The sequence below is a fragment of the Nothobranchius furzeri genome, chromosome 2 (assembly GCF_043380555.1).
Source record: "Nothobranchius furzeri strain GRZ-AD chromosome 2, NfurGRZ-RIMD1, whole genome shotgun sequence".
In the NCBI taxonomy this organism is placed as follows: Eukaryota; Metazoa; Chordata; class Actinopteri; order Cyprinodontiformes; family Nothobranchiidae; genus Nothobranchius; species Nothobranchius furzeri.
Window position 1 is genome coordinate 73,334,338 of NC_091742.1, and position 27,689 is coordinate 73,362,026.

Genomic DNA, 27,689 nt, shown 5'->3' on the forward strand with positions numbered 1-27,689 from the left:
GTATCTCTAAACCAAAGAGTACTGTGACTGGCCTGACCTTAAATTGCTAAAGGGCCAGTGGTAGACCTGCTGAGGCTACAATGGAGTGTGGCCAGACTGACCTGCAGAGCAAAGACTAGATTTCTAGGTACTTCTAATGACCACTAGAAAACTGTTTTCGGTCTTTCATAGTACATCCCCCAAAATGGAGAAATTAAAGTGTAAGGAACACCATGGGTGGAAACTTTTTTCAACCAGACCTCATGTTAGAAATATACCTGAAAAAAGGCGTTACCTGGAGGACCGAGATGGTGGCACTGAGGCAACGATTGACAGCACCCACCTTTAACCCTCTCAGGCTGAAAATAAGTTTTGATGAAAGGACGAATAATTAAGTCCTTCAGGGGTACTTCTGAGTTAAAAAATGCTCATGAAATACATATGTGGAGTAACCAGGTACTGTAGGTAGGTTTTAATGTTGCAAATCTGCAACGCCTGCCTCCAGAGGGTTAAGTAAGTTGTACTAACCTGCCAAAATAATAATTACACTTGTCTACAGCACAATCAGACACTCGTCTATACAGGTTATCAGCAAAAAAAAAAAAAAAAAGAAAAGTTGATTAGGTGTTACTTGCACTTTAATAAAACTGATAGCCAGTATTTAATTTTTTGTAGTCAGGAGAGTAGAGAAAAATGAATACTAATCTTTTGCACCAATTTTTTTCACAAAATAAAGCAAGCATTTTCAGTTTTTTTAGATTAAGGGCATTGTTTGTGTGCTTTTAAAAAATGTCAACAAGAAAAAGTGTTTAAACTGTCTGAAAATGTAAAAGTACCAGGAAAACTATTATAATTAAAGTCTTTCAACAAATTTAACTAACACTTGCTAAATAATAGCTCCACTAGACGTGACAGCTTGCTGGACCTGAAAAACAAGACAGGCAATGCTTGCTGTTTTGTTTGGTCAGTGACATAAGCACTTCCTCTTTTTTCTATTGAAAGTATTCAGTTCTCTCTCTCTTTCATTACTGAGAGAAAGATATCTTGAGAGTAGATCTCTGAGCAACTACATTTGAACCGAAGCACCCTGTGGATAATTTCCAGGTAAGGTATGGTGGAAATCGATGCCTGTAGCTCTTGCTTGACAGCATTGAGGGTGCTGCGTGTCTCTCTTGTGGATGAACTAGAAGGACAGATCGACTCTCTGCTGGAGGTTTTAGTGAGTCAGGAAGTGTTCACTCGGGATGACCGGGAGGACGTCTTGTGTCAGCCAGGACCCCGGGCCAGAGTAAGAAAGGTGTTGGACATCCTGGAGTGCAAAGGTGAAGAGGCGACAAAGATTTTCTTCACTGTTAGGAGTCATCATCAGAACCCCACCTCTCAGTGTCCATCTTCAGGTACACAATGATTCGATTTACATTAAAGCAACACTAAGCATTTTCCAGATTTTCAGCCCTACTGGTTGAAAGCAGAATTACAACTATCATAAAAAATACTGCTGCAGTCTGCTGTAGCTAAGGCTAACTAAAAGCTAACACTAACATAAGCCATGAAGCACAAAAGACCTACACTGTTGAACTGAAAACAGTAGTCCAGTAGCAACAAAACCAGGTCACCATCAGTCCGTGATTTCAGCTTAAACTAGTGTAGGCAGCGCCAATGTTCACTCTGGTTTTAGTTCTTTGTTTCATCCCCCCAAAAAATACTTTCTTAGAAAAAAAAGCTACATTATTTTTCTTTTGCTTTTTATTGACGGTCGGCAAACTGAAAATGTCAGCTTCTAGCTTTTTAACTTCCGCAGAGTAATCAGCTAACAGCTATTAAGCTCACCTACTCGTCCCACAAAACTGTTAACTGTGATTTCTGGTGAGCAGATGTCTGTCCAAGGTGAAGTTAGTAAAGTATTTACCTACAGAATCACTGAAACCCACTTTTAACCCTCTGGAGGCAGGAGTTGCAGATTTGCAATGTTAAAACCTACCTTCCTGGTTGCTCCACATACGTACCGTATTTCATGAGCATTTTTAACTCAGAAGTACCCCTGAAGGACTTAGTTGTTCGTCCTTTTATCAAAACTTATTTTGAGCCTGAGAGGGTTAAAAGAGTAACTTAAACTTCTTCTGGCTCTTGGAGAGTACAGACGCTTTTTTCTCCCCTACCTCCCTCCTTATCCCAAGGCTCTTTGTCCTGCCTGTGTACGATGCTTTCTGCATTTTTTCTGGAAACTGGAAATTATTAAAAATGGATCTGGTCAGTTGGTCTCTCAACGCGACTGACAATATTTTTTCAACAATGAGAACCGGAGAAGGGGCTCCCGGATGCCCCTCTGGGACAGAGCCAGCTGGGTATATCATGGACTCCTGGAAACAGTGGAACCTGATCTGCCTTTCTCAACTGTCTGTAGAGGATTCTGAAGATGTCTGGATATTCGTGGTGTTGGTGTCGGAATTCCTGCTGTTTGGCCTGAGCGGTTACCTGGCTTACCGGAAAATTAACGAGCTTTTGAGGAATATTGACTCAATCCCGGAGCTCAGGGATGGAATGCATCGTGCTGTAAACGCACAAACTCATATAATTGTCGAGATGAGTCGTAAGCTTGGAACTTTGGCTGAGATTCAGGCTCTGGCACAGAAGGTGGATACCATCAAGGAGCGAGTGGATGGATCAGAATGGATTGGGATTGATTAATTATGCGATTATTGGATCTAGAGGGGTTGTAGACCAACAGAACAATAAGGCACAGAGGAAATTATCTCTGTCTGGCCCCAAAACAATTTTTTATCTGAATCTGGTGCCCTTAGAGCCTGTGAGGCTGAAGTGAAAACTCCCCCCTCAGAAGAAATGTGGAATGCTGTCGTCGCTATGGAATCCCTTTCTCCCTATCCCAGCCTGGGCGGGACTGTGACCGGTGAAGGCCGTGGAACTGTATCAAGGAGTCACTGTGCTCTCTAACCCATTATCTCTCCCTCCCCTGTCCAAACGCAGGTGATGAGCGCTGCTCCATGCGGCTGCACGCACTGAAGTGAAGAGAGTCCCAACACTACCTCCCCACCTAGTGGACACTTATGTGGTGTAATGTCTGAAATCTGTGTGCATATCTGTCTGAGGTGTTTTTTTTTTTTGCATAGCAAAGCTGCCCTCTCTGTGGAGGGTAACTCTGAAGTGCCTTTTTCCCTCCCCCTGACTCTATCCTCATATAAGCCATCTTGATCTATTACGGTAGCGCGACTCGGGTTGCGAATGACCACAGTCACCAATTCTTGTCATGTGTCTTTGTCTATGTACCGTATGTATGTATGTATGTATGTATGTATGTCTGATCTCAGAATTGCGTGTACTGAAATTCTAAATTCCTTCTGGGATTAATAAAGTATTTTTGAATTGAATTTAATTTATTTAAAGTGATATAAACTCTTTAGTGTTGCTTTAATACTTCACTACAAGATCTGGACTTTGTATTGAACAAGAGAACTACAACTATGTTTACAGGGTCAAAATAAATTCGACTCAAATGAAAAAAGTAATTAGCATGTTTTTTTATCCCTTGGTTGCAGATATTGGTTTGAAAGTAAAATGTAAACTCGCTTTAAAGAGGTGGACCTATTATGCACCTCTTTCTACAAGAGTTTTATTATCTCTTTTTGTACTCCTACCATTGAGTTATTCTACATTTGAATTAACAGCATAAACAAAACAATACATATCAGAATGTATACGGCTCATTTCTGTCAGCAGTCAAATATTCTATAAAATCCACTAATAGATCTGCAACTTTACTCTTCACATGGCTTGTAGTAGATCTATTCAAAATCTCGTTCCATTCATCTATTTAAAACTTTACTTTTGAGGTAAAGTTCTTCAAATAGTTCAATATGTTCTAAAAATATTTAACATCCAAGATATATAAATTATTAAAAAAATACTACTTTTTTATATGGGACCCTTGTTGATAGGTGAGCCTTTAGAAAACGTGTGTTCAAAGGGTTCCAGAGCAGAAACTAATAATCTGGAGGTGGTACACCAAAACCTGTAGCAGAATTCCATCTTTGTATCACAAACAGACCATTAAAAACATTATTAAGAAGTATCATTATTTTATTTTAACCTACTTGTTTTATGTGATTCACATTATTGTCAGTGATGGGATGGCAACATTTCACTGTAAAGAGTGTTTTTGGCAAAGAAAATAAAATTTATTAGACTTTATTTGCCTTTTGTGGCTGTCCAGGTCTTTTTGCTTCGGTTAGTTTTTTGTCAACAGTTATTTATTTGCTCACCTTTAAAGTCTCAACAGACTTGTTTAATGATTCCAGTCTGCTAAGGATCTTGGTCTAATGAAAGGTTTCACGTTACATCAAATGCAAGTCTAATGAATAATGAAGTACATGTAAAACACATTTTAAATTTAGAACTAAAGTTTCTTCATTAAAACAGGAATAAATGAAGCATTTATCTGTTGGTTCATTGGTTTTTGTACGTTTTCCTTACAGACTACAACAAAGTGCAGCAAAAGCACAAAGATGTCCTCAGACGCAGGAGTGAGAGCATGCTCTTCTACAACAGCAGACATGGAGAGAAAGTCCTTTTTTCTGAACATTACGTCAACCTTGTGTTAGTAGATGGACACCAAGGTTTGGAGAATAAAAGACATGAGGTGCTCACCTTTGGACAGAAGAGACTGTTGCTGCAACAGAAGTCTCCTCTGCAAAAGAAAATCACACCATCTCAGCTGTTTTCAAGACGAACTGGAAAACGCCCAGTAAAGAAAGTACTGGTGATGGGAGTGGCAGGGATCGGTAAAACAGTCCTGGTGCAAAAAATTCTTTTTGATTTCGGTGGAAGCAACGATTACCTTTCATTTGACTTTGTTCTTCATTTGAACTTTAGAGACTTGAATTTAATTGACAAACCTACAAGCCTTCGTGAGCTGGTCTTACGTAAAAACAGGCACCTTGTTAAAGAACTCGATAGGATTTTAGCTAACGACGACAAACTCCTGATCATTCTTGATGGCTTTGATGAGTTCAGACACTACAGGAGCTGCAACGCTGACGTATTTGTGACAGAGCCAGAAGAAGAAGCAGGGGTGACGGAGATTTTAGGGAGTTTACTACAGGGCGAGCTGCTACCCAACGCTTCTGTGATGCTAACAAGTCGACCCACAGCCATAAGCCATGTCCCCGTAGGTTGCATTGACCGCTTTGTCCTCATTGCTGGATTCTCCTTCACTGAAGCACAAGATTTCTTCTTACGATACTTTGAAGACACTGCCCTTGCTGACTGCATGTTCTCAGTGGTATCAGCGAACGAGCTGATGCTGACACATACATACATACCTGCATTTTGCAACATTGTGTGCTGCATACTCAAAGAGAGCAAAATTCTTGGCGCAGAAAGCCCCAAGACCATGACAGATATCTATATGCAGTATCTGGTGGCCTTGCTTCACTCTCATACCCAAGTAAGAACTGAGGCTTGTCTGAAAGACCCAAAAGCAGGAAGCATCCAGCAGCTGTCTGAAGATGTGCTAAAGCTGGGTCGGCTTGCCTTCCAAAGGCTCATGGAGCATCAAACGCTGTTCTACGGCAGTGATCGGGATGTTGCAGCGTTGGAGGGATGCAGCCTCGTTAGTACCTTCCTCGACAAAACCATTGCACAAGAGCCTGGCTGCACTGAAGAGGTTTTCTCCTTTGCCCATCTCACCATTCAGGAGTTCTTTGCTGCACTATACTGTGCAGTGACAGATCAACCGCTACCTGATGCACTGCAGAGCAAAGCAAACCCAGCAGAACACACAAGCAATGGAGACTTGGACCTGTTCAGCCGTTTTCTGTCAGGAGTCCTCTCCGAACGCAATTCAAGTTTTCTTTCTAGAAAAGTGGGGCTGTGCTGCCTTAAGGAGAAAGTCGAACTTTATCGTCAGAAAGTCATCACCGATCTTAAGATGCTCTGCGAGAACGGAACCCATATTCTGAACAGCTTGCACTGTTTCTTTGAGCAGCAGGACCCTTCGTCTGCATCAAAAGTAGAACCAAATATGCTTAGAGTTAATGTAAGTGATGAAACTCTCTCGCCAATGGATTACAACGCTATCAAGTATTTCCTAAACCTCACAAAAGGAAGAATATTCGAGCTGGATCTAACTGGGACAGGAGTAAACGGCGACTCGCTTAGAGGTATCCAATCCCTTCTGCCTAGATGTGAGAGACTTTGGTGAGTTTCAGGTTAAATTTTAACTGAATTTAATTTAAATATAGAAGTACAGATTTCATGTGTTTATTTTTTTTATCACACCTAAATGTAGTAATACTGCAAATAAAAGCCAGTATCACACCAAAAACCAGAGTAAATACAAACGTTTTCAAATATTAGTTTTATTTATTAAAACTAGAGAGAAAAATTTGAGGTTGCATCAATTACATTGATTGGTCCAAGTCCCAAAGCAGTCCCACATCATCCCACTACCACCACCATGTTTGACTGTTGGTTTTATGTTTTAATTGCAGTTTAACTTCGGATGGAAAGGGTCAAATGTCTTCAAGACAGTTTTATTTTTGCCTCAGAGTATTTTTCCAAAGGAAGAATTAGACACGCGATTTGATCAAGAAACACCAGAGCGCTCGGTAGGAACCGGAGCGGAACGATGTTACCGTATAAGAATGAAAGAAGGCCGGTTGATAAAAAGTTCATAGGAGATCAGCAAGGATATGAGCTCTGAGTTCGATTCCAGAAACAATGACTGAGCGGTAAGCTGACGAGGTTGGCCTCCTTATTTAGACTCGCCTGGGTGATGATGGGTGTGACGCGGTATGCATAGCAACCACTTTCCCTCTGGGATTAATAAATTAATTTTGAATTGAATTGAATTGAAAACTGTGTGTCCCGACAGTACCTCCGACAAAGGTCATGAATACTAACTGTGACTGTGACATAGAAGAGACTGCTGATTTGATCAGTTTTCCTTCTCTTTTAGCTAGCTAATGCAGGTAATGGGAGTTGAATACAATTTACACGTTTAGCATGCATGTGAAACTCAGAGAGACTGGTCATATTTCAAGTGTTACACAGTTTCCCAGTGACGCCTTTAATTAAACAAAACGAAACCACAGCACTGTATGTTCAGTTGCTTTTCCACTGACAAAACTACTATATTCTAAAGGCTTGGAGATAACAACTTGGACATGGATGCCATCCAGGTTATTGCCGATACTCTGAGAGTGTCAGACAATATCACTCACCTTGGGTAAGATCTCGATAAAATATCTGAACACGTTTCAGTTTCAAAATAAACCCAAAGCTTGAAGATTTCCTAAACAGAATGACAGACTAAAATATGTCCCAATGTGTTACTTTCTTTTCCTCATTTAGACTTGGATGGTCAAACATCGCTGATGAGGAACTGGAGGCTCTTTCCAATGCCATACGAGTGAAAAGAAGGCTTCAAGAGCTGTGGTAAGAACCTTCTGAGGGTGACGTGGCATTTCAAATGAACTCTTTAGGGAAGTGAGTCAAATGACAGAATTAGAAATCGGTTTAAGCTTTGGTAATTTTGTAACATTCTTTTTTCCGGTTTGATGAATTTCCACACCTCTTGATTGATGTAAACACTAAGTGGGGGATTTTCTAAACACGCTCTTCTCTCACAGGATGGAGGGGAACCGAGTCAGCTACAAAGGCCTGTTTTCACTCAGTGACTTGACTCCATTTCCACTGAAAAATATTGTGTAAGCTAATGGCTTTGTTTTAAATCAATTTAAATTCTAAATATTTGAACACTTTGTTATTGTAAAAAAATGCATTTAATTTTCATCTTCTTACAGAGCCATATGGAATGACTTGTATGACCCAGAGCCAGAGTCCCTGTGCAGCCAAGAGAGTATTGCTGTGAATTTTACAGATGACGAAATGTGGGACGAGTGGGGGAAATGGGTCCTTCAGCGCTGTGAGGTCAGCAGCAATGAAAAGTTGGTCACGGTACTGCGTAACGTTTGCAACACATCAATAGATTGCGTAGAGGATCAGCGGGCAAAGACTTTCTACAATCAGTTATCGCAACTCATCAAGAAAAGGATTGAGTGCTGCACTGAGGATGATTTGTGCAAGAAACTAAAAAAGTTTGAAAGTATTTTGAACATATGAAAATGTGTAGGAAATATATGAAATATGAAAAATAACAAATGTATGTAGTTTTGTTAATGTCAAATATCGCTTTTTGTGTAACTTCTTATGACTCTACACATACATTAGAATAAAATGGGAAGTATTAAATAAATGAATGAATGAAATAATTAATATGAAGGATGAAACAATGCAGCACAATAAAGAATGGCCCGTACGGAGATTGCAACCGCAATCTTGGCGCTATTAGCACCACACTCTAACCAACTGAACTAACCGGCCACGGTTTACGTCGTGAAATCGTTATGTATTGATCTTAGCTCATATTTCGTATTCTGCTGTCCGCTATATGATGCACATTATTTTGTTTATATTTTTAAAAAAATCGACTGGATAGAGTTCACGCAAATTATCAACAGAATCACTGAAACCGAAATGAATGATTGGTTTACCTTTATTTTGAAAAGACTTGCCGGATGTAGAAAAACGCTCATGACGACTTCAGGCTGCGACGGCTCTGAGCAGTCATTAGTGTGATGTTATGCAGCAAGCTGCGATTTAATAACATTTTTACGAATTTAAAAGCCAACTGGTCTTTTTATATTTTCTTAAATTGGGTAAGTTTTCATTCTAGTTTTTCCTCTGGGTGATAAAGATCGGTTTTCCAGGTTTGGAGGTACTAACACCAGCGCAGCGTTTTTGAAACCAACCCGCGAATTCCCCTGTACTAACGTCGAATGTTGTTAACAAATGTTAGCCTTACGGACCGCGGAAACAGTCAGAAAATGTGTTATTTTCCTTCTAAATAATATATGTTTAGTGCCATTCTGGTTTTAAGTATATTATGCTTCACAATTCAAACAAACACGTCATAAAACGACAAAATACACTCACTGGCCACTTTATTAGTTACAACTGTCCAACTGCTCCTTAAGGAAAATTACTAATCAGCCAATCACATGGTGGCAACTTAATGCATGTGGGCATGTAGAGATCACGAAGACGATCCCCTGAGTTCAAACCGAGCATCAGAACCGGGAAGAAAGGTGATTGAAGTGATTTTGAACGTGGCATGGTTGTTGGTGTCCGATGGGCTGGTCTGATTATTACAGAAACAGCTGATCTTCTGGGATTGTCACACACAACCATCTCTAGAGTTTACAGAGAATGGTCCAGAAAAGGGAAAACATCCAGGGAGCAGCAGTTCTGTGGTTGTTGATGCCAGAGGTCAGAGGAGAATGTCCAGACTGGTTCGAGCTGATAGAAAGGCAACAGTAACTCAAATAACCACTCGTTACAACCGAGTTATGCAGAAGATGCGAACCTTGAGGCAGACGGGCCACAGCAGCAGAAGACCCCTCCACGGGTACCTCTCATGTCAGCGAAGAACTGGAAACTGAGGCTACAACTCACACAGGCTCACCAAAATTGGACTAAAGAAGATTGGAAAAATGTTGCCTGGCCTGAAGTGTCTCGACTTCTGCTGTAACATCCATCCTGCCTTGTATCAACAGTTAATGCTGGTGGTGGTGGTGGTGTAATGGTGTGGGGAACATTTTCTTGGCACACGTTGGGCCCCTTTGTACTAACTGATCATGTTGCAAAGCCACAGCCTACCTGAGTATTGTTGCTGACCATGTCCATCCCTTTATGACCACAGTGCACCCATCTTCTCATGGCTACTTCCACAGGATAATGCACCATGTCACAAAGCTCCACTCATCTCAGACTGGTTCCTTGAACATGACAATCAGTTCACTGTACTCAAATGGCCTCCACAGTCACAAGATCTCAATCCAGTAGAGCACTTTTGGGATGTGGTGGAACCTCTGAGGAATGTTTCCTGTACCTTGTTGAAGACTTAAGGCAGTTCTGAAGGCAAAGGGGTTCAACCCGGTGCTAGCAAGGTGCACCCAGTAAAGTAGCCAGTGAGTGTATATATCTGGTGTAGTTCCTTAAATGGTGCTTAAATTCCGGACGCATTTTAAATAGGGTAAAAGTATAAATAATGCAAATAAATGACAAACTTTTTAATGGTAAGTTAATTAGATGAAGGTTTTGTTTGATTTTTAAAGGTTTTGTGCACCTGTGAACCGACGGCAAGTGGCAAAGAAATCAAGTACATTTCTTTTACAAAACATTCATGTTTTTTTGGGTAGTTTATTAATTCTGGCTGGATCAAAATGATTTTGATGGCTTCATCTAGTCTCTACACTAGATTTAAATACTAAACAGATCTGGTGGCTTAAATCTGTTCTTATCGTCTTTTAAAATGTGATCTCTGCATATTTTAGGCTTTATATATATTTAGACAAACATCAGTTACACAACTTAGCATCCAGACAGCATATTGGTGAATAAACTGTATGTTTCTGGTGTTCAATATACAGTTATAAACTCTGAGAGTGGTAAATATTGTATGATCTGCCAAATGTAGTCAGGGCATGTCAATTGAAGTCTGTTTTTTAGGAAAAGGGTCAAACTACTTATAGTCCAAATGTTGGCCCAAAAAGAGAGTGACACCTTTGTTTGTTTTCAGATTTGTGTATTTTTGGTCTCTTAACCTTATTTAGTCGTTTAACTGTACTGTTTTTACTCTGAGGCGTTGTTGTTATATTACGTATTATAACTACCTTCTCAGGGTTTCTATGGAAATAAGTGCTTTATGCTTTTTTTGTGCTACCCTGTATATTTATTGTTTTTATGTCATATTGTGAAACTTACTTGTATTATTTTATTCTATAATTATGTTATCTATACAAATAAAAAATCAATCTATCAACATAAAGATCATAATAAACAATCCAATGATCTACGCATCCCTAACTCACTCATTGTCACAAGGCTCTACCCTAGAGTTTCTAGTACAGTTTGACTGTAAAAAGTCTTGACTCTCATTGTTTGTGTTCATGTAAACAGCTCTAGACATGTGCGTGCTGCTTGTGTGTTAGCAGCTTGTATTATCAGTAGGAGACCGTCGTTCATTCTGTCGCTTTGTGATTAAATTAGGTCTCGTTCCTCCCAAAAACTCCCGTAAACAGACAAGTCCACAGTCGTCTACTCTTTCTGAATGTGTCTGTGTTAAAGAGCTCCGCTGTCACCCCACAGCCAGGATGCTGAACACAGAGAAAGAAGCAGCTGATGCAGTAACATCTATGGAGAAGAACAAGGAGATGGAAAGAAAAAAAAGGTCTCGAGTTAAACAGCTGCTCAGCGACATAAAGAAGCAAGTGGAGTTTTGGTTTGGAGACGTCAACCTGTACAAGGACCGCTTTCTGAAAAAGCTCATCGATGAGTCCGACAAAGGATGTGAGTGTCTGAAAGTGCTAGTTCTAAATCTCAGATTGACTCGATCAGAGCTTGACGTGTTTTCCACTTCTTGTAGATGTTGATATTTCTGTTTTGACGAGCTTCAGTCGGATGAAGAAACTGACAACTGACACTAAACTGATTGCCAGAGCACTGAGAAACTCATCTGTAGTGGAGGTGATGACTTTTTTTATTCTCGTTACTCGTGACTGTCACTGTTTAAATGACATTCTAAACGCTTTTGTGTTTTAGCTCAACCTCGAAGGAACTAAAGTCAGACGTCAACATCCACTCGGAGACCCACCGAAAAACGTCGACGACCGCACAGTTTACGTGGTAACAACAAACGAAACTCTGCTTTAGTTGCTAATTTTTACATTGGGTCATTTCAGATGATGATATGTTTTTCTATTTATAAATCCCATTAAAAAAGATCAAAGAGTCCATAAAACCCAGCATTTTTGGTGAATGTTCAGTCATCCGGGTCGTGGTAACCCAAAATGGTTCAAATGAAGGCAACTGGACTTCTTTGGTTTTTTGAAGACGTTTCGCTTCTCATCCAAGGAACTTTGTCAATTCTGACTGGAATACGGGAGAGTCAAGTTTATACGCTGTAGCTATCTGTTGTTATTTAACGAGCAGAAACTACTCTGAAAACCCCTCCTCTCGTCCCCCGATGAGTCATTAGCCTCTATTGTGAGGGAGTCGTGTTGATTAGATGCAGGGGGGTGTGACCTACAGTGGGGCAAACAAGTATTTAGTCAGCCACCAATTGTGCAAGTTCTCCCACTTAAAATGATGACAGAGGTCAGTAATTTAGATCATAGGTACACTTCAACTGTGAGAGACAGAATGTGAGAAAAAAAATCCATGAATTCACATGGCAGGATTTTAAAAGAATTTATTTGTAAATCAGGGTAGAAAATAAGTATTTGGTCACTTCAAACAAGGAAAATCTCTGGCTCTCACAGACCTGTAATGTCTTCTTTAAGAAGCTTTTCTGTCCTCAACTCGTTACCTGTATTAATGGCACCTGTTTGAACTCATTATCTGTATAAAAGACACCTGTCCACAGCCTCAAACAGTCAGACTCCAAACTCCACTATGGCCAAAAACAAAGAGCTTTCCAAGGACACCGGGAAAAGAATTGTAGACCTGCACCAGACTGGGAAGAGTGAATCTACAATAGGCAAGCAGCTTGGTGTGAAAAAATCAACTGTGGGAGCAATTATCAGAAAATGGAAGACATACAAGACCACTGATAATCTCCCTCGATCTGGGGCTCCACGCAAGATCTCATCCCATGGGGTCAAAATGATCATGAGAACGGTGAGCAAGAATCCCAGAACCACACGGGGGGACCTGGTGAATGACCTGCAGAGAGCTGGGACCTCAGTAACACAGGTCAACATCAGTAACACACTACAACGGCAGGGAATCAAATCCTGCAGTGCCAGACGTGTTCCGCTGCTGAAGCCAGTGCATGTCCAGGCCCGTCTGAAGTTTGCCAGAGAGCACATGGATGATACAGCAGAGGATTGGTAGAATGTCATGTGGTCAGATGAAACCAAAGTAGAACCTTTTGGTATAAACTCAACTCGTCGTGCTTGGAGGAAGATGAATACTGAGTTGCATCCCAAGAACACCATACCTACTGTGAAGCATGGGGGTGGGAACATCATGCTTTGGGGCTGTTTTTCTGCTAAGGGGACAGGACGACTGATCCGTGTTAAGGACAGAATGAATGGGGCCATGTATCGTGAGATTTTGAGCCAAAACCTCCTTCCATCAGTGAGAGCTTTGAAGATGAAACGTGGCTGGGTCTTCCATCACGACAATGATCCCAAACACACCGCCCGGGCAACAAAGGAGTGGCTCCGTAAGAAGCATTTGAAAGTCCTGGAGTGGCCTAGCCAGTCTCCAGACCTCAACCCCATAGAAAATCTGTGGAGGGAGTTGAAAGTCTGTGTTGCTCGGCGACAGCCCCAAAACATCACTGCTCTCGAGAAGATCTGCATGGAGGAATGGGCCAAAATACCAGCTACTGTGTGTGCAAACCTGGTAAAGACCTATAGTAATCGTTTGACCTCTGTTATTGCCAAAAAAGGTTATGTTACAAAGTATTGAGTTGAATTTTTGTTATTGACCAAATACTTATTTTTCCACCCTGATTTACAAATAAATTCTTTAAAAATCCTGCCATGTGAATTCATGGATTTTTTTTCACATTCTGTCTCTCACAGTTGAAGTGTACCTATGATGAAAATTACTGACCTCTGTCATCATTTTAAGTGGGAGAACTTGCACAATCGGTGGCTGACTAAATACTTTTTTGCCCCACTGTAGACTGAAACTAATAAATAAAAAACTAACAACATCCACTGCAGCAAATAACGTCTGCAAAGCATAACTAACAGCAGTTAGTAGAGTTGGACATGTTTGAATAGGAACACATTCGATTCCAATTACTTGTTTCAATTCTGGTTTCGAGTGATTTAGATTCTTTCAATAGACAGGGTCAAAAAACGTACAATGTTTTAAATGAGCCGGCTAACTATAGGTCTTACATGATGAAATAATCTGAACGTCCATCAATTTTATATACTTTGCAACATTTTTATATTTTTAAATCATTTTCTTGAGCCAGTATGCGCTAAAATGACCCATTACAGGGTTAATGAAATGTCACTCAGCCCTACCGCCCACTTTGGCCAGAATACTGCACTGCAACTTCAGAGTGGTGGGCCGCCTCCTGTTGCACTTAGTAGAGCGGAGCTGACAAACTCACTGGAGTCTGCTTCCAGCAGGTTTCCTGCATGTTTTAGATGCCAAAAATGAATCGCCCCTGTGGACACTAATGAAGCCTGGGGAGACATTTCAGCTGTTGGATTAAGGGGTTAAAAGGACCAACGCACAGCAAGGAGAAATGTTTCATTTTTTTGTTTTATTAGTGGACACTAGGAGGTGCTAAAAGCACGCCAGTACTGCATGTCGCGGTCTAAAAGTGACATTAGAATTTGCCTGAGAAGGAGCAAATATAGAAGGAAAAAGGATTGGTCCCAGGACCGAACCCTGGGGATCCTTCAATGAGCCGCTGTTACAGTGGATGAGTATTTCCATGCAGCCTTTTAAATGCGTCCCTGAAGAGTAGTGTTACATTGTTCTACAAAATTTTTGTTTCAAGTCTTACTTTTTACTCTCTACGCTTCCAGAACGCATCAAGCTCAGCAGTTCACATCAGGGCAAACAGGAAGTCATACAAAAGCAGTGTAAAACATCTTGAAACTTTCACAATAAAAGTGGTGTGAAAATTTCCAGTTGCTTAAAGTACAAGTTACCCTGACTGGAGTCTTACTGCACTGCACCAGTGACCGACAATGACATCACACACACGTTGCTCGGATAGTGAAACAGCAGCAGGCTTCCTAGTATGAAGCATTTCTTCACCAGAGGAAGGAGAGGAAAACAGAAGGATTAATGGAGGAGGTGAAAGGCTCCGAGCCGTATCGTTTCGTATCTTCTTGTGAGAGGCCGAGACTCATCTGCGGTGTAATGCGGCCATGCTAGAAATACTGGCTAGCCTAGATAATACCAGCTTAGCAATTAGCTATGACTGAAATTCAAATGTAGTTCTGACTTTTAACCTTAAGAGGGCACTACACTGGCAATTTTAGGCTCATTTTAAAAATTAGAAATAAGATGCAATAAAAACCACATTAAAGAACGTAAACCCTTGACCTGTTGGAACACGGGGCCGTCTTCCTGCTTGATGCTCATATACTGCTAGAATCAGGTGTAATTTTGCAGTTCTCCGATGACAATGCGGTACCAGCTTTGTGGAAGGCTTTCGCTGCCATTTCACATCTGAAACGCTCTTGGTGGGAAGGGATGCTTTGCTGAGCTCACAGGGAAAACGCATCTATTTCACTATGAAAGTTGATTGTTGCAACTCACTTCTCTTTGGTCTCTCAAGCAAGTCCCTCCATAAACTGCAGCTTCTCCAGAATGCTGCAGCACGTCATCTAGGACTCCATGATCTCACCACATCGCCCCCATCCTGCAACAACTTCATTGGCTGCCCATTAAACAGAGAATCAGTTTCAAAACTGTGCTCATCACATTCAAAGCTCTCCGTAACCTGGCTCCGCCCTACATTTCTGATCTCGTTCACATCACCACTCCTGTCCGCGCACTCCGTTCCTCTGCTGCTCCTCAACTCTCGGCTCCCTCCGCTCACCTTGTCACCATGGGGAGTAGAGCATTCAGCCGCTCTGCTCCCCACCTCTGGAATCCTCTTCCCCCGATCTACGCACCATTCACTCTCGCATTTTTAAAATCAAAACTTAAAACCCACCTCTTCAAACAGGCTTTTACCACATAGTTTTAATACATTGTTTCAAATTTTAGCATCCTAGCGTTTCTACATATTTCTGTACTGTGTTTATCTTGTTTTATTATTTTTCCCCATCGTTGTAAAGTGTCCTTGGGTGTCTTGAAAGGCGCTGTCAAATAAAATGTATTATTATTATTATTATTATTATTATTATGAGCTGCTTGTGCGTCTGCTGGAAAAGTCCGGTAAAGCTTTCACTGTTTCATACAGTTTTCAACACAGTAACACATGTCACATGGTGAGAAATGGCGCAGTTAGATTCATATTTAGACAGTCTCGTGGTTTTAAAGGGCATTACTGTTAAAGATGTATTATTTTTTATTATTTTTTAAGGAACTTCTGCCTAAAGATGTGAATCACAGCTGGATAGAACGAGTGTTTTCAAGGTGTGGGGTGGTTGTGTACGTTAGCATCCCGCGCTACAAGAGCACCGGTGACTCTAAAGGGTTTGCATTTGTGGAGTTTGAAAAGGAGGAACAAGCACAGAAAGCCATTGAGGTAACTTGGATGTTGTAATCGATTTAGACTCTGTAGTTTGTTTGTGAGAAACTCAGCCTCACAGGACTTTTCTGTCTTAGATGCTGAACAATCCACCAGAAGATGCTCCAAGGAAACCAGGGACTTTCCCCAAAACCCTCTGCAGGAAGCCGATTCCTTTTCCAGCTGACAATCCACCACCGCGTAGGTTTACAAATGGAAAACGCTTAACTAGGTTGTTAAACGCTGTTGGTGCGACACCTTGTTTTTATTGCACTGTAGGTGAAGAAGAGAAGAAGAAGAAAAAGAAGAAGAAAAAGAAGGACGTTACAGCAGAGCGAGCCCCAGCAGAGAAAATCCAAGAGATGGAAGCTGAACCATCTGAGGAGAAGAGGAAAGACCCAGCTGCCGGTTGTGATCCAGAGGTGGCCAGCACGCACAAAACGCCGCCTAAAGCATCAGAGAAAAAACGCCGCCGCTCACAAGCGGCAGAGGCTACAGAAGGTGACATACCGTCGAAGATTAGAAGAATAAGTGAAAGTGAGTCTGGACAGAAGGACAAAGATGGAGCGAAGATTGGTGAGTCACTAATCTGGTTTGATCAGGATCAAGGATCAAAGCCCACCAAAAGCAAAAATCTGGAGTTTTTACTCAGACGACACCATCTGGAGGTCGTAAATAAGTTTTGCACCTTTGAGCCCCTTTCCCTGTATCCATGATTACGACTGGAAGCAGCACCTCTCTTTCATGAATGCACAGCAGTAGCTGGCCACACATTGTGTTTACAATTATTATTCTCAAGTTATGATGTAGTGTATGTGAGACAGTCGGCACGCCAAGTTCCCGCTCCCTCAAAAGTTGCTACGTCAGCGGCTTTGTGCTGTGTGATCTAACTGCACATTTCCAACTGGCCTTTAATGGCTAGTGCAACTCCGTCCTTTCCAACAGATGCGTGTGCGGCGTGTAACGTAATAGTGGCGATTTACCTGTGAGCATCATTCCAACAGTGAGTGTTTCGGATGCAAAATGGGAGTGAAAGTGTTCCACCCCACTAGTCTTGGGATGTCACAAAATAGCGGTAGAATTGCAACACCACTCGTGATTTCAGAAGTTCATGCAGTAACTAGCAAGGAGAAAGTCCGCTGCATGCATCCAGAAAGGTCTGCGGTTTATTTCCTTCTCTGTTAAACTCGGCTACGGAGGTTTCACAGGACATGACATACTTTTTTTTTACTAGTTAAGCTACTGGAAATGTGCACCTGACTTTTCTTTAGAAAATCTGTGGACATTTTACAATGTTTTTGTGTTTAACTTCCTGTTTAGACTGACCTGAACTGCTGAGTTTGATGTGTTCTGGAAGCTTAGCACGTAAAAAAAAAAAAACCTTAAACGTAATCAAACTTTCTTTTCGCGTCGGCGGCTAATTGTTCTATGCTAGAACCTTCCTTTTACTCACATTGTTTTATGCTAAGCATAACTTACTGCTTCCAGATCAGCAGAATGACTGAGCTTGTTAGCTACCAAATCCTTTTTCTCTCTAACCTAACTGGGAAATCTAACAGACAAAATGCTACATAGGGGTGGAATATTCCCTTAAGTGTAAACCAGTGTTGGGAGTAATGCGGTACAAAAGTAATTAATTACTGTAATGCATTGCTTTTAGCAGTAATGTGGTAATGTAAGGCATTACAGGGAAAGAAAATGGTAATATTTACTCGGTACAACTGTCAGTAACGCGGTAATTACAATGCATTTTTAAACCCAGAATCAAGATGTGTTCCTTAAAAATTCAAATTGCGGGAAACCCGAAGAAAGATCCAGTATCTGCATATATGACGTCATTTATGGACTCAGCTTTGCGGGCAGAGAGGACGCAGCGGCAACGGCTCAAATACTCCAGCTGCGTCCTGCACGCGGCCGCTGTAACATTCACAAAATCGCTCCACTAAAACAAAATAATTCACTTGCGATCGTTCATATCAGCGCATGTTCTCTGGTATTTTGTGCTTTTCTGACGTGCTTTGCCTCAGCTGAGTTCATAATCTGTGCCCCGGTGATTTCAACTCATTACTGCTGGAGCGCCGCGCATGTGTAGATCCCTTTGGCTGATTAGTTAGAAAGTAGGAAGTCTAGGAAACAGTTTTTCTGGAAGACGGAGAAAACATGCAGCGTGCAGGAAGGTTAGAGAGAGAAAGGGCAGGAAATTATTCAAATAAAATCAAGAAAACAAAACAAAGTGCTTGAAAAGAAAAAAGTAGGTAGATTTATCCCCAATAGACATTTTACCAGTGAAAAGCAATAATATATAAGCATTTAATATTTATACATGTGATAGAATCAGATCACCCCAGAAGTCAGGCCCACATCCAGGGCCGTATCAAGGCATTTGGGGACCAAGGCAATATAGGCTTGGAGCCCCCACCACCCCACTCCCTGCTCAGTTAATATAAGACGGCAGCGTGTTGAGAGTACATATTATTGTTGCTTTTATTTAATAAACAATCATTTTAAAGCACTGTTATTATATGTGGCTGTTTTTAACAGCAATCCTAGCTCAGACACCACATCACCTTCCACATATATGTCATGAGCTCACTGGGCGTCACATTACCAGATTCATATTGAAGTTGTTTTGGTGAAAGTAACTTAAAGTAATGCAAAAGTAGTGTAATGCCTTACATTTTTAAATCAGTAATATTGTAATTTAATGAATTTCTTTAAAATGAGGGTAACAAGTTATAAATAATGCATTACAGTTTTGAAGTAACTTGCCCAACACTGGTGTAAACAATAAAAAAGCGGCAGATTTAAAAAAAATGTTATCGTTTTAAAAAAATAATGCCAGCAAATGGCCGAAATAGAAAAAATGGCATATATCGGTCGGCCTCTAGCGAAAACAACAGTCTGCATCGGTCTAGGAATGTTCTCAAATTTTCATGTATGCTCAGTGATTGATCTCTGTTCATGTGTTTACCTTTTGACCACATCCTTTCTAATAACCTGAATGATTAAAAGTCCATTAACCAGCCTAATTCATTCACTTTGGGATCGAACACTGGGAGTACAGAGGGTGGTTACGTCAGAATACACACCTACTTGAACAAAGTGATGATGCATGTGTTGAAAGTGTTGTGAAACCACGCGGTTTGTTGCAGTAATGATGCCCCCCCGCCCACAGAATCACACGCTGAAAGTGACACTGAGGAAAATGTTGAGAAAGGGAAAGACAACGGTGATGACTCAGCCGTGAAAGCAAGGCGGAAGAGAAAAAAGAAGAACAAAGAGAAGCTGAAAATCGGAGAGGAAGTCATCCCGCTCCGCGTTCTGTCCAAGTATGCTCCTTAATAACAAACACAGACTGATAAATTACCAAAAAATGTGTCACTTTGAGGATCTGTCTTCCTCTTTTTGTCATGAAGGAAAGAGTGGCTGCAGCTGAAAGAGGAGTACTTGGTTCTGCAAAAACGCAGCATGGCATCGCTGAAGAAGACCATCAGGAAGATTAACGAAGACAAAACCCAAGATGGAAACGGTGAATTTACTCAGATTAGTTCAGATGTACTCAAACTATTGTGTCACGCACAAGAAAATGTTTAAAACCCCATACAATAATAATTTACCACTTATTGTACTGACATCATAGTTTCCGAACCCAAGGTATTTGAGGCGTTTGTTGAAAATAACTGTTCTTTTTCTGGTGTTTTTGTTCGATTACATTTTCCAAACAGTTTCTTTTCATGTTTGATTCTAGCTGAGCTGGAAAGCAAAAGTGAAAAAGAAACCAACCATGGCCCTCAGTTCATCAGCGGTGTGATCTTGAAGATCACTGACAGCAAACCGTTACCATCCAGGAAGATCATCAAGGTTCAGACTCGGCTTTTTGCTCATTTGTTCCAGTTTTCATGTTCGATGAGAACAATTTAAAGCTAAATTAAACGTGCACACTCTGTGTGGTTTGTGTGTGTTTAGGATACTCTGTCCAAGATATCCCCAGTGGCTTATGTTGACATCTTGGAAGGAGATGTTGAGGGTCACATCCGTTTTCACACCTCAGAGGAAGCAAAAGCGGTCTGCAACATTAAAGAGGACCTGCAGAAGGAGCACAGCTGGAAACTACAGATTCTTAAAGGTACAAGATTCATTTATAGAGGTTGAATAAAACAACCAATAACTGTTTTATTCGGGGTGTGTACGGGCAAGAATCAGGTGATGCCATATCACAATTCAGGGAGCACAAAACTATATATTGTGATATTAAAAGCCAGATCATATTTGCAGTTTTTAAGACTGAATTTAACTGGAAAACTCAGGCCAGACGCTTCAGATGCATTGTGTTCTTACGGGATCTCAATGTTCTGTCAGAATGAAGGAAGTAAAAACTGCTGCCACTTAGCAGTCGGAGTTTAATTGCGCCACACAAAAGAAATACAAAACTTAGGGATGGACAATATATCGGCATCAATATCGGTGTCGGCCAGTGTTAGTAGGGATGAGCGAGTACACCACTAACTGTATCTGTATCTGTTCAACCAACTAAATTATCTGTATCTGTACTCGGAATGGGCGTGGCATAACCCAGAAGTGGGCGTGGCTTAACCGGAAGTGGGTGTGGTTTACATCAATCTATTATTTTAAGTCTGAAATTGATATGAATTGATCAGAAGTTGCTATGTGTATTGTTTATTTGAAAACTATTTACAGAGCAGCCTCAGAATAGAGATGAAATATTTTGATCACAATAGTAAAGAAACTATTACAGAACAAGTGTTTCAATCAAATCAGAACATTAATATTTAAGTGCATGAATTAATACATCTGAACTCATGCAGTAGGAACTAGGAAATATGAAATGCTAGAACCAGACACAACTTTATATATATATTTTTATTTTAACTTGATTAAACAGATTTTTTTCTTAACATTCTTGGCATTTTGCCCCACACAAAGTTAAACAAAACAATGTTGATTGAGGTGTGTGTGTGTGTGTGTGTGTGTCTGTGTCTATGTGTGTCTGTCTGTGTGTGTGTGTCTGTGTGTGTGTGAGAGAGAGAGAGAGAGAGAGAGGGAGAGAGTTAAAAAAATAAAAAACCCGACCGGAGAGGAGGTAGAGACGCAGCACGTCAGCTCTGTCTTGTCAAATGTACCATGTACAGTAAGTTACAAAAAAAGTAACTTTAAATATTCAACCGAAAAAGAGGCGAGCTGAAGAAAATCTAAGGAAAACTGAAGAAACGTGAGCAACAGTGAAGCAAGCACAGCGAGATCCGTTACTGTCTGTGTGTGTGCGTGGATGAACAGGACGGACTGAGCTCCCGGCCGGCTAGAGTTTTGTGTGTAGGGAGGGGCGGGCGCTCTATGTGACTGGCCAATCACAGAGCGTGAAGACAGTCAGTTACCCAATGAGGATTTTCCTTCAGCACAATTACAGATATTTACAAGGTTTACTCGTGTCATGCTCGTATTCATCAAAAATGCTTTATCCGTACCGGATACTCGTCTGAAACGAGTATCCGGCTCATCCCTAAGTGTTAGTCATTTTTTTAACACATCGGTATCGGTTTGTTGAGTAACACCAGGCTGATTTGCTTGCCTGTTTCAGAGGGTGAGGGGTAGGGCTGGGTCGACGGACACGTAAAATACGTCGACGCAAATAATTTGCTCAAAACAAACATGGCGGCAGCGAGTAGTGGCAACATGAGTGGGGCAGTCGACTTAAATCACTTAACCCAAACTCACAGTTCAAAAGTATGGGACTATTTTAACAGAAAAGGAAGCGATTCAGTTGTTTATTTTATTTTATTTTTTTTTCAACTTTATTTTCATTTATTGACATTAAAATAAAAGTACAAAACTAAATTGCTAAAAGCCAAAATGAAAAAGGGGATAGAAAAACTTTTGCTATCTGCCCCTTTTAACTAAAATAACATTAATACAAATGAAACAAACATATGATTCTTAAAAAAATATGAACAATATAGTTTCTGGACCGGTTGGCCGACACAACCTCAACCCATGAATTGAAAAAAGAGAGAAAACAAGTTACACAGAAAGAAGCATAAAGTTATAGACTTATATACTTACATATATACACACATGCATACATAGACTTGTGCTCCCCCCCTTTTTTTTCTTTCATCCCCTCAACCCCCTCCCCTCACACATTTATGTAACAGATCTATATAAGTTAATCATTTCATTTTTTCTCTTTTTTGAAAGTCAATATTGTTTTTGCATTCTTGATTTCAGTATTTAATTTATTTCACATTTTAACTCCATAAATGGACACACAATGTTCCTTTATGAGTATCTTATGTCTAGGTATATTCATGTCCTTTTAAATCATATCTGCCATGTCTTTTTGTAAATCTATTGATTAAACCTGCAGGTGTGTACTCTTTGTTTGCAGTATACATACATTTTAAAATATTGTAGTCCACCAGATCATAGAATTTTGGTGTTTTTAATTTTACAAAGAATGGATTGGACGGATCTCTGTAGTTGCTCCTTGTTTGCCGGCTTTGTAAAATGGAAATGGCTTATCATAAAAGCACGACAACTATGCACCAGCACCTCAAACGACGGCATCCAGGAGCAGCTTCTGCAAACGAAAAACACAGTAAGTTTTCAACTTTTTTATTAACACTGTTTTACACACCCACATCCAAACACCCCCACGTAGCCATGCACTCACTCACACACACACCGAGATAAACACAACCCCTGGAACTCACTAACCCTCATTTAAGCTGCTTAGCGGTAACACAGTGCAGCAGCTGTTACCTGTTTTCTTGGTTTTTATTTGTGGCTCATGATGGCTAAACGAGTCAGATCGCACACAGGCTGATTATGAGAACGAGAGCTGAAAATGTGAGAGAGCGCTAATTGGCCGTGGTAAAAATGTTAAAGACAATGTACCACCTGCTAAACGTAGCCATCAAGTACTCAAGTTTCATGCTTCATCCTGTTTGAACGTTTTTTAATACTTCATGCTCCTCCAGCTTGTTAATCTTATAGATCTAAGTTGCACCATCTAATGACTAGAAAAATGTGCAGCATTTTGTGTGAACGACCTCTTTTTAAACAAATCTTACAGATTAAATATTTTGAGAAAACACTGAAATACAGATCTTCAAATTATTATTTTGATATTATGATTTCTACATAAATATTTTTGTAATAATTTTAATTCATCTGTGTGTTGTCTGTGTGATTTATGTTTTCAGGAACAAACAGAAAAGTCTGGAGGACTACTGTCAGAAAAGAACACCCTGCACCCCCCAGGAGGTGGCTGTACTTACCGAGAGCGTCCCATCTATGATTCTGAAAGACATGAGGCCACTTGATGTGGTTGAGGGGGAAGGATTCAAAGAAATGCTGACCACTTTTCAACCAGGTTACACTCTGCCTTCTAGGCACCATTTTACAAGCATGATGGAGAGAAAGCATCAAACTTCAGTTGAGAAACTAGGGAACAAACTAAAAAAGGCGTCATCCAAAATCTCCCTTACCACTGATGCTTGGACACGTCTGGTCACAGAGTCCTACTTAGAAGTAACCTGTCATTTCATTAATGACAGTTGGGATCTTCTCTCCTTCAATTTAACAACACTCCCAGTTGAAGAGCGCCACACTGGGAAAAATGTGTCACTCACTGCTGCTGCCCTCGATCCACGTTTTCGTAAACTGAAATTCCTTTCTCCAGAGGATGCTCTGAAACTGCAAGTAAGAGTACAGAAGGATGCACTTGACCTCAAAAGGGAGCAGAGATCACAGCTATAGCAGGCAACTGTGGGTCAGGAAGCCTCAGCAAGTCCCCCAATAAAGAAGAGGTCTGTGTTGTACACTTTGTTGGGTACAGATTCTGAGGAGGAAGATTGTAATGAAAACATTGACCAGGGTGGGGACAGAGAAAATGAGACGGTGAGGAAAGAAGTACTGTTGTACTTTGGGGAAGCCCATATTCCAAGGGATAATGACCCCCTTACATGGTGGAAGAATAATGCAACAAGATTCCCCACACTGACTGTTTTAGCCAAATCATATCTGGCTGTACCTGCCACATCGGCACCGTCTGAAAGGCTTTTTCTGTTGCTGGAAACGTCGTCACCAAAAAAGGGCAAGCCTGACTGCTGAGCATGTAGAAATGCTAACATTCCTCCACTCCCAACGCATAACCGCTTCATGTGATGAATATAATTGGAGACACACACACACACACACACACACACACACACACACACACACACACACACACACACACGCACACACACACACACACACACACACACACACACACACACACACACACACACACACACACACACACACACACACACACACACAGAGAGAAACAAGGGAGAAGGCAGCAAAATGGATGTTATTTAGTTAAAGAGCACTTTTTTTGCAGAGAGCAAAGTGAATGTTACATTTTTTTGTTCAAAGACACCATTGCTGCTGTTTATATTTTATTTATTTTTTGTTGTTTTGCTCAACATTTAATTTCTTGTTAAATGCTACCTCTAAAATAAGATTTTACTGCTACTTTATTTTGGATTTTTTTAAATTAAAACTACAATGCATAACTACTTCATGTGATGAACTAAAGAAAAGGCTAAATAGATTTTATTTTTAAAATGAACAACACTTTTTAGCAGAAAGCCAAGTGAATGTTAGATTTTGTTTGTTAAAAGGCGCCATTGCTGCTATTTATATTTTATTTATTTGTTGTTATACATTTTCCTTGATCTATATGACGTTTGCACAACATTTAATTTTTTTGTGAAATGTTATCTCTTAACATAAGATTGTACTACTATTACAACAACTTTATTTTCAAAATTGTTTTTATTAAAATGTGTTCAAATGAAGAAATTTGCATTTATTTCATGAGATACATAAATTAGTAATAATCAAATTGCTGTACAAGTCAAATAATGGGGAAATAATCAAAAATTGAATCTAATCAAATTGACAGATAAATCACTAGATTAATCGATGCATCAAAAAAATAATTGCTAGATCAATCGATTACAAAAATAATCGTTTTGCCCAGCCCTAGTGAGGGGGTGATGTGTAATTGTTTAGTCGTGTGAACAGTGATCATCTCAGAAGCGTAAACGTGTGTTTACATAATAATGTAAATTCAGCTTTAATAATTTTCATTTTATACAGAATTGCTGATTTTAGATGCATTCATGTCAGTATATCGGTATCAGCAAATATCGGTTATCGGCCATAAAAGTGATCTTAATATCGGATATCGGTATTGGCCCTAAAATTTCAAATCTGTGCATCACTAACAAAAATCAATGCGCTGCTTTTAGATGCTGGTTTAGTATAATAATACAACATATTGTGATTTTTCTGTGTATTATTATTTTCTTACTTCCCTGTTTTTTAATACAAGTTCTGTGCTGTCATCTACTCCCAAACTTTTCAGCTTCAGACACACAAAATGGCACTTGTCAAGACATGCAGTCCCAGATTTCTCTGATTCAACAACTCACACTTCCTTTAAAGGCTAAGTCATTCAGGGCGTAATTAAACCTCAAAGGAAAAAGAAAGAAAGTTAATCTTTACTTATATACATTTATGACAATTTAGTTAATTTTTTGTAACTATTAAATGGCTTCAGCAATTGTTTTTCAGTTTTATTTCTGGAAGTCATCCCGGAACCCCCTGTGTAGCTCTTGCTGGCCCATAGTGGGGTCCCGACCCCACCTCGGGGCATCACTGCTCTAGTCTTGTGTTTTTCTAGTGTTGTCTAGAGCAGCTTCATTCAGAGTTTATTTTCTGTTAAAGGTGACCACGAGCAGCGGTACTGGCAGAAGATCTTGGTGGACCGTCAGGTCAAGCTGAATCGACCCAGAGAAAAGAAGCGAGGCACAGAAAAGGTGAAATCACACTTTCATGTGTTTTATTGGAGAAGCAAACTTGAAAAATTCCAGGTTAATTTTGATTATTTTGGAATTGCATTCATTAAATATCGACTCGAAATTTCATTTCCCTTTTCTTTTAGTACTTCTTAGGACAACAGAATACAAATATTAGGCATTTAAGTTATTTGTTTTATCCTTTTTTGTAAAATACCAAACCTCATTAGGTAAAATCAGAAGTTTCCCCAGTTTTCTTTAAGAAACTTTTTTGTGAGGAAAATTATTTGAATTTCCTCTTAACAGTTCCAGTATTTGTTCATGATTTAACTTGAATATAATTTTTTCTTTTGTCACATCTAATTTTATATTGCTCTTTCACACTTCAGCTCATATCCAAAGCTGAAAAACTCATTATCTCACAAGCCAAGGAGGCACATAAGCACATCCATTTTGACGAGGACTGACACCCGCTGGAGACACACTTCAGATGATCAGCTGATGAAGAAGGGTGGTCCAATGGTCCAGATGATCCCTCAAGTGTTATTTTTTTCTGATTAGTGCGGGAGCCCCCAAGGTAGCCCTAGGGTGCTGCTATGCATATATTGTGTTTTGTTTACCTGAGAGTGGCTTTTACGTGGAGGTCCTGTGTAGATGTAAATATGCTTTTGAAGGTTACTCCAATCAAGAGATGATTAGTACATCTGTTTTGAATAAAATATAATCTTGTGATTACAGCATTGGTGGGTTTACATTTACAACATTGGAGGTAGATTTAACACACTGTCACTCATATCTTTACACTCTCTTTCATTTCCTGTTTCCTCTTCAGACCAATAAATTGCTTTTCTAGGAAAACACGAAAATTTTCAAGTGATGCCAATCATTTGTAGATTATTAGTGAAGTAGAGACTATTCAACGCAGCAAATGACCTGTACGGCTTTTATTTAATATCACACCTTCTAGAGTCCTGCAACCCCCCAAGCCACTTTACAACACAGTCCATGCACCATCCACTCGCACACGCTCTGATGGCCCACTGACAGAGGTGAGGCTGCCGTACACAGGCGCCACCGGCCCCTCTGACCACCACCAACAGGCAACATGAGTTAAGTGTCTTGCCCAAAGACAGCAACAGACTCCGCGAGGATCAAACCTGCAACTTTCAGGTTACAGTGATGACGCTTAGCTCATCTTTCACCGTACCTAAAATCTGATGCCAAATATGTAGATTTCATTGGCGTAAAAGACATCAGTGTTTACAACCTTAACTGGATTCTGTTCTGATTTTAATTCATTAATAGGAAATAAAATAAAATCTCACTTTTTTTTTCCTTTGGTGCTGCCGTGTGCATCTCTTCTGCCTCTATAAACACTTCAAACATGAAAAGAAACCGTCCATCAGGATTGGAGTCTTTGGTGAGTCCATGGAGCTTAGTTTCAAGGGATTAGTCTTCAGACAGAAACGAGACTTCTTTGTCTCCATTAAGATGTTCCGCAGCACTTTTCACGTGAAAGACTCTACCATTCATTCTTTGTC

At 40.2% G+C, this 27,689-nt stretch overlaps 2 protein-coding genes and 1 long non-coding RNA gene across 4 annotated transcripts; all 3 read left to right on the forward strand.

The window, feature by feature from the left end:
- The first annotated feature begins 1,008 nt into the window (after positions 1 to 1,008).
- On the forward strand, positions 1,009 to 8,429 carry LOC107377085 (NACHT, LRR and PYD domains-containing protein 3). The gene is made up of 6 exons (XM_015946507.3): positions 1,009 to 1,376; positions 4,470 to 6,192; positions 7,139 to 7,222; positions 7,348 to 7,431; positions 7,626 to 7,703; positions 7,800 to 8,429. Exons 1-6 carry the CDS (start codon positions 1,091 to 1,093, stop codon positions 8,116 to 8,118), a joined length of 2,574 nt encoding a protein of 857 aa, XP_015801993.3. The 5' UTR covers positions 1,009 to 1,090; the 3' UTR covers positions 8,119 to 8,429.
- Positions 8,430 to 8,567: 138 nt separating this feature from the next.
- On the forward strand, positions 8,568 to 26,885 carry larp7 (La ribonucleoprotein 7, transcriptional regulator). 2 transcript variants are annotated; one of them, XM_015946508.3, is made up of 13 exons: positions 8,568 to 8,714; positions 11,206 to 11,406; positions 11,483 to 11,583; positions 11,659 to 11,742; positions 16,133 to 16,297; positions 16,378 to 16,480; positions 16,559 to 16,855; positions 19,455 to 19,608; positions 19,696 to 19,808; positions 20,028 to 20,140; positions 20,246 to 20,405; positions 26,078 to 26,169; positions 26,538 to 26,885. In XM_015946508.3, the coding sequence occupies exons 2-13, from the start codon at positions 11,211 to 11,213 to the stop codon at positions 26,613 to 26,615; spliced, it is 1,656 nt and encodes a 551-aa protein (XP_015801994.3). In that variant the 5' UTR covers positions 8,568 to 8,714; positions 11,206 to 11,210; the 3' UTR covers positions 26,616 to 26,885. The 2 variants fall into 2 exon arrangements, with proteins under 2 accessions (XP_015801994.3, XP_054603495.2); XM_054747520.2 differs by having other exon boundaries at positions 8,579 to 8,714; positions 11,185 to 11,406.
- LOC139065663 (uncharacterized) lies at positions 20,419 to 24,630 on the forward strand. The gene is made up of 2 exons (XR_011518639.1): positions 20,419 to 22,892; positions 23,500 to 24,630. It is a non-coding gene; the product is annotated as an uncharacterized lncRNA (long non-coding RNA).
- Positions 26,886 to 27,689: the final 804 nt, after the last annotated feature.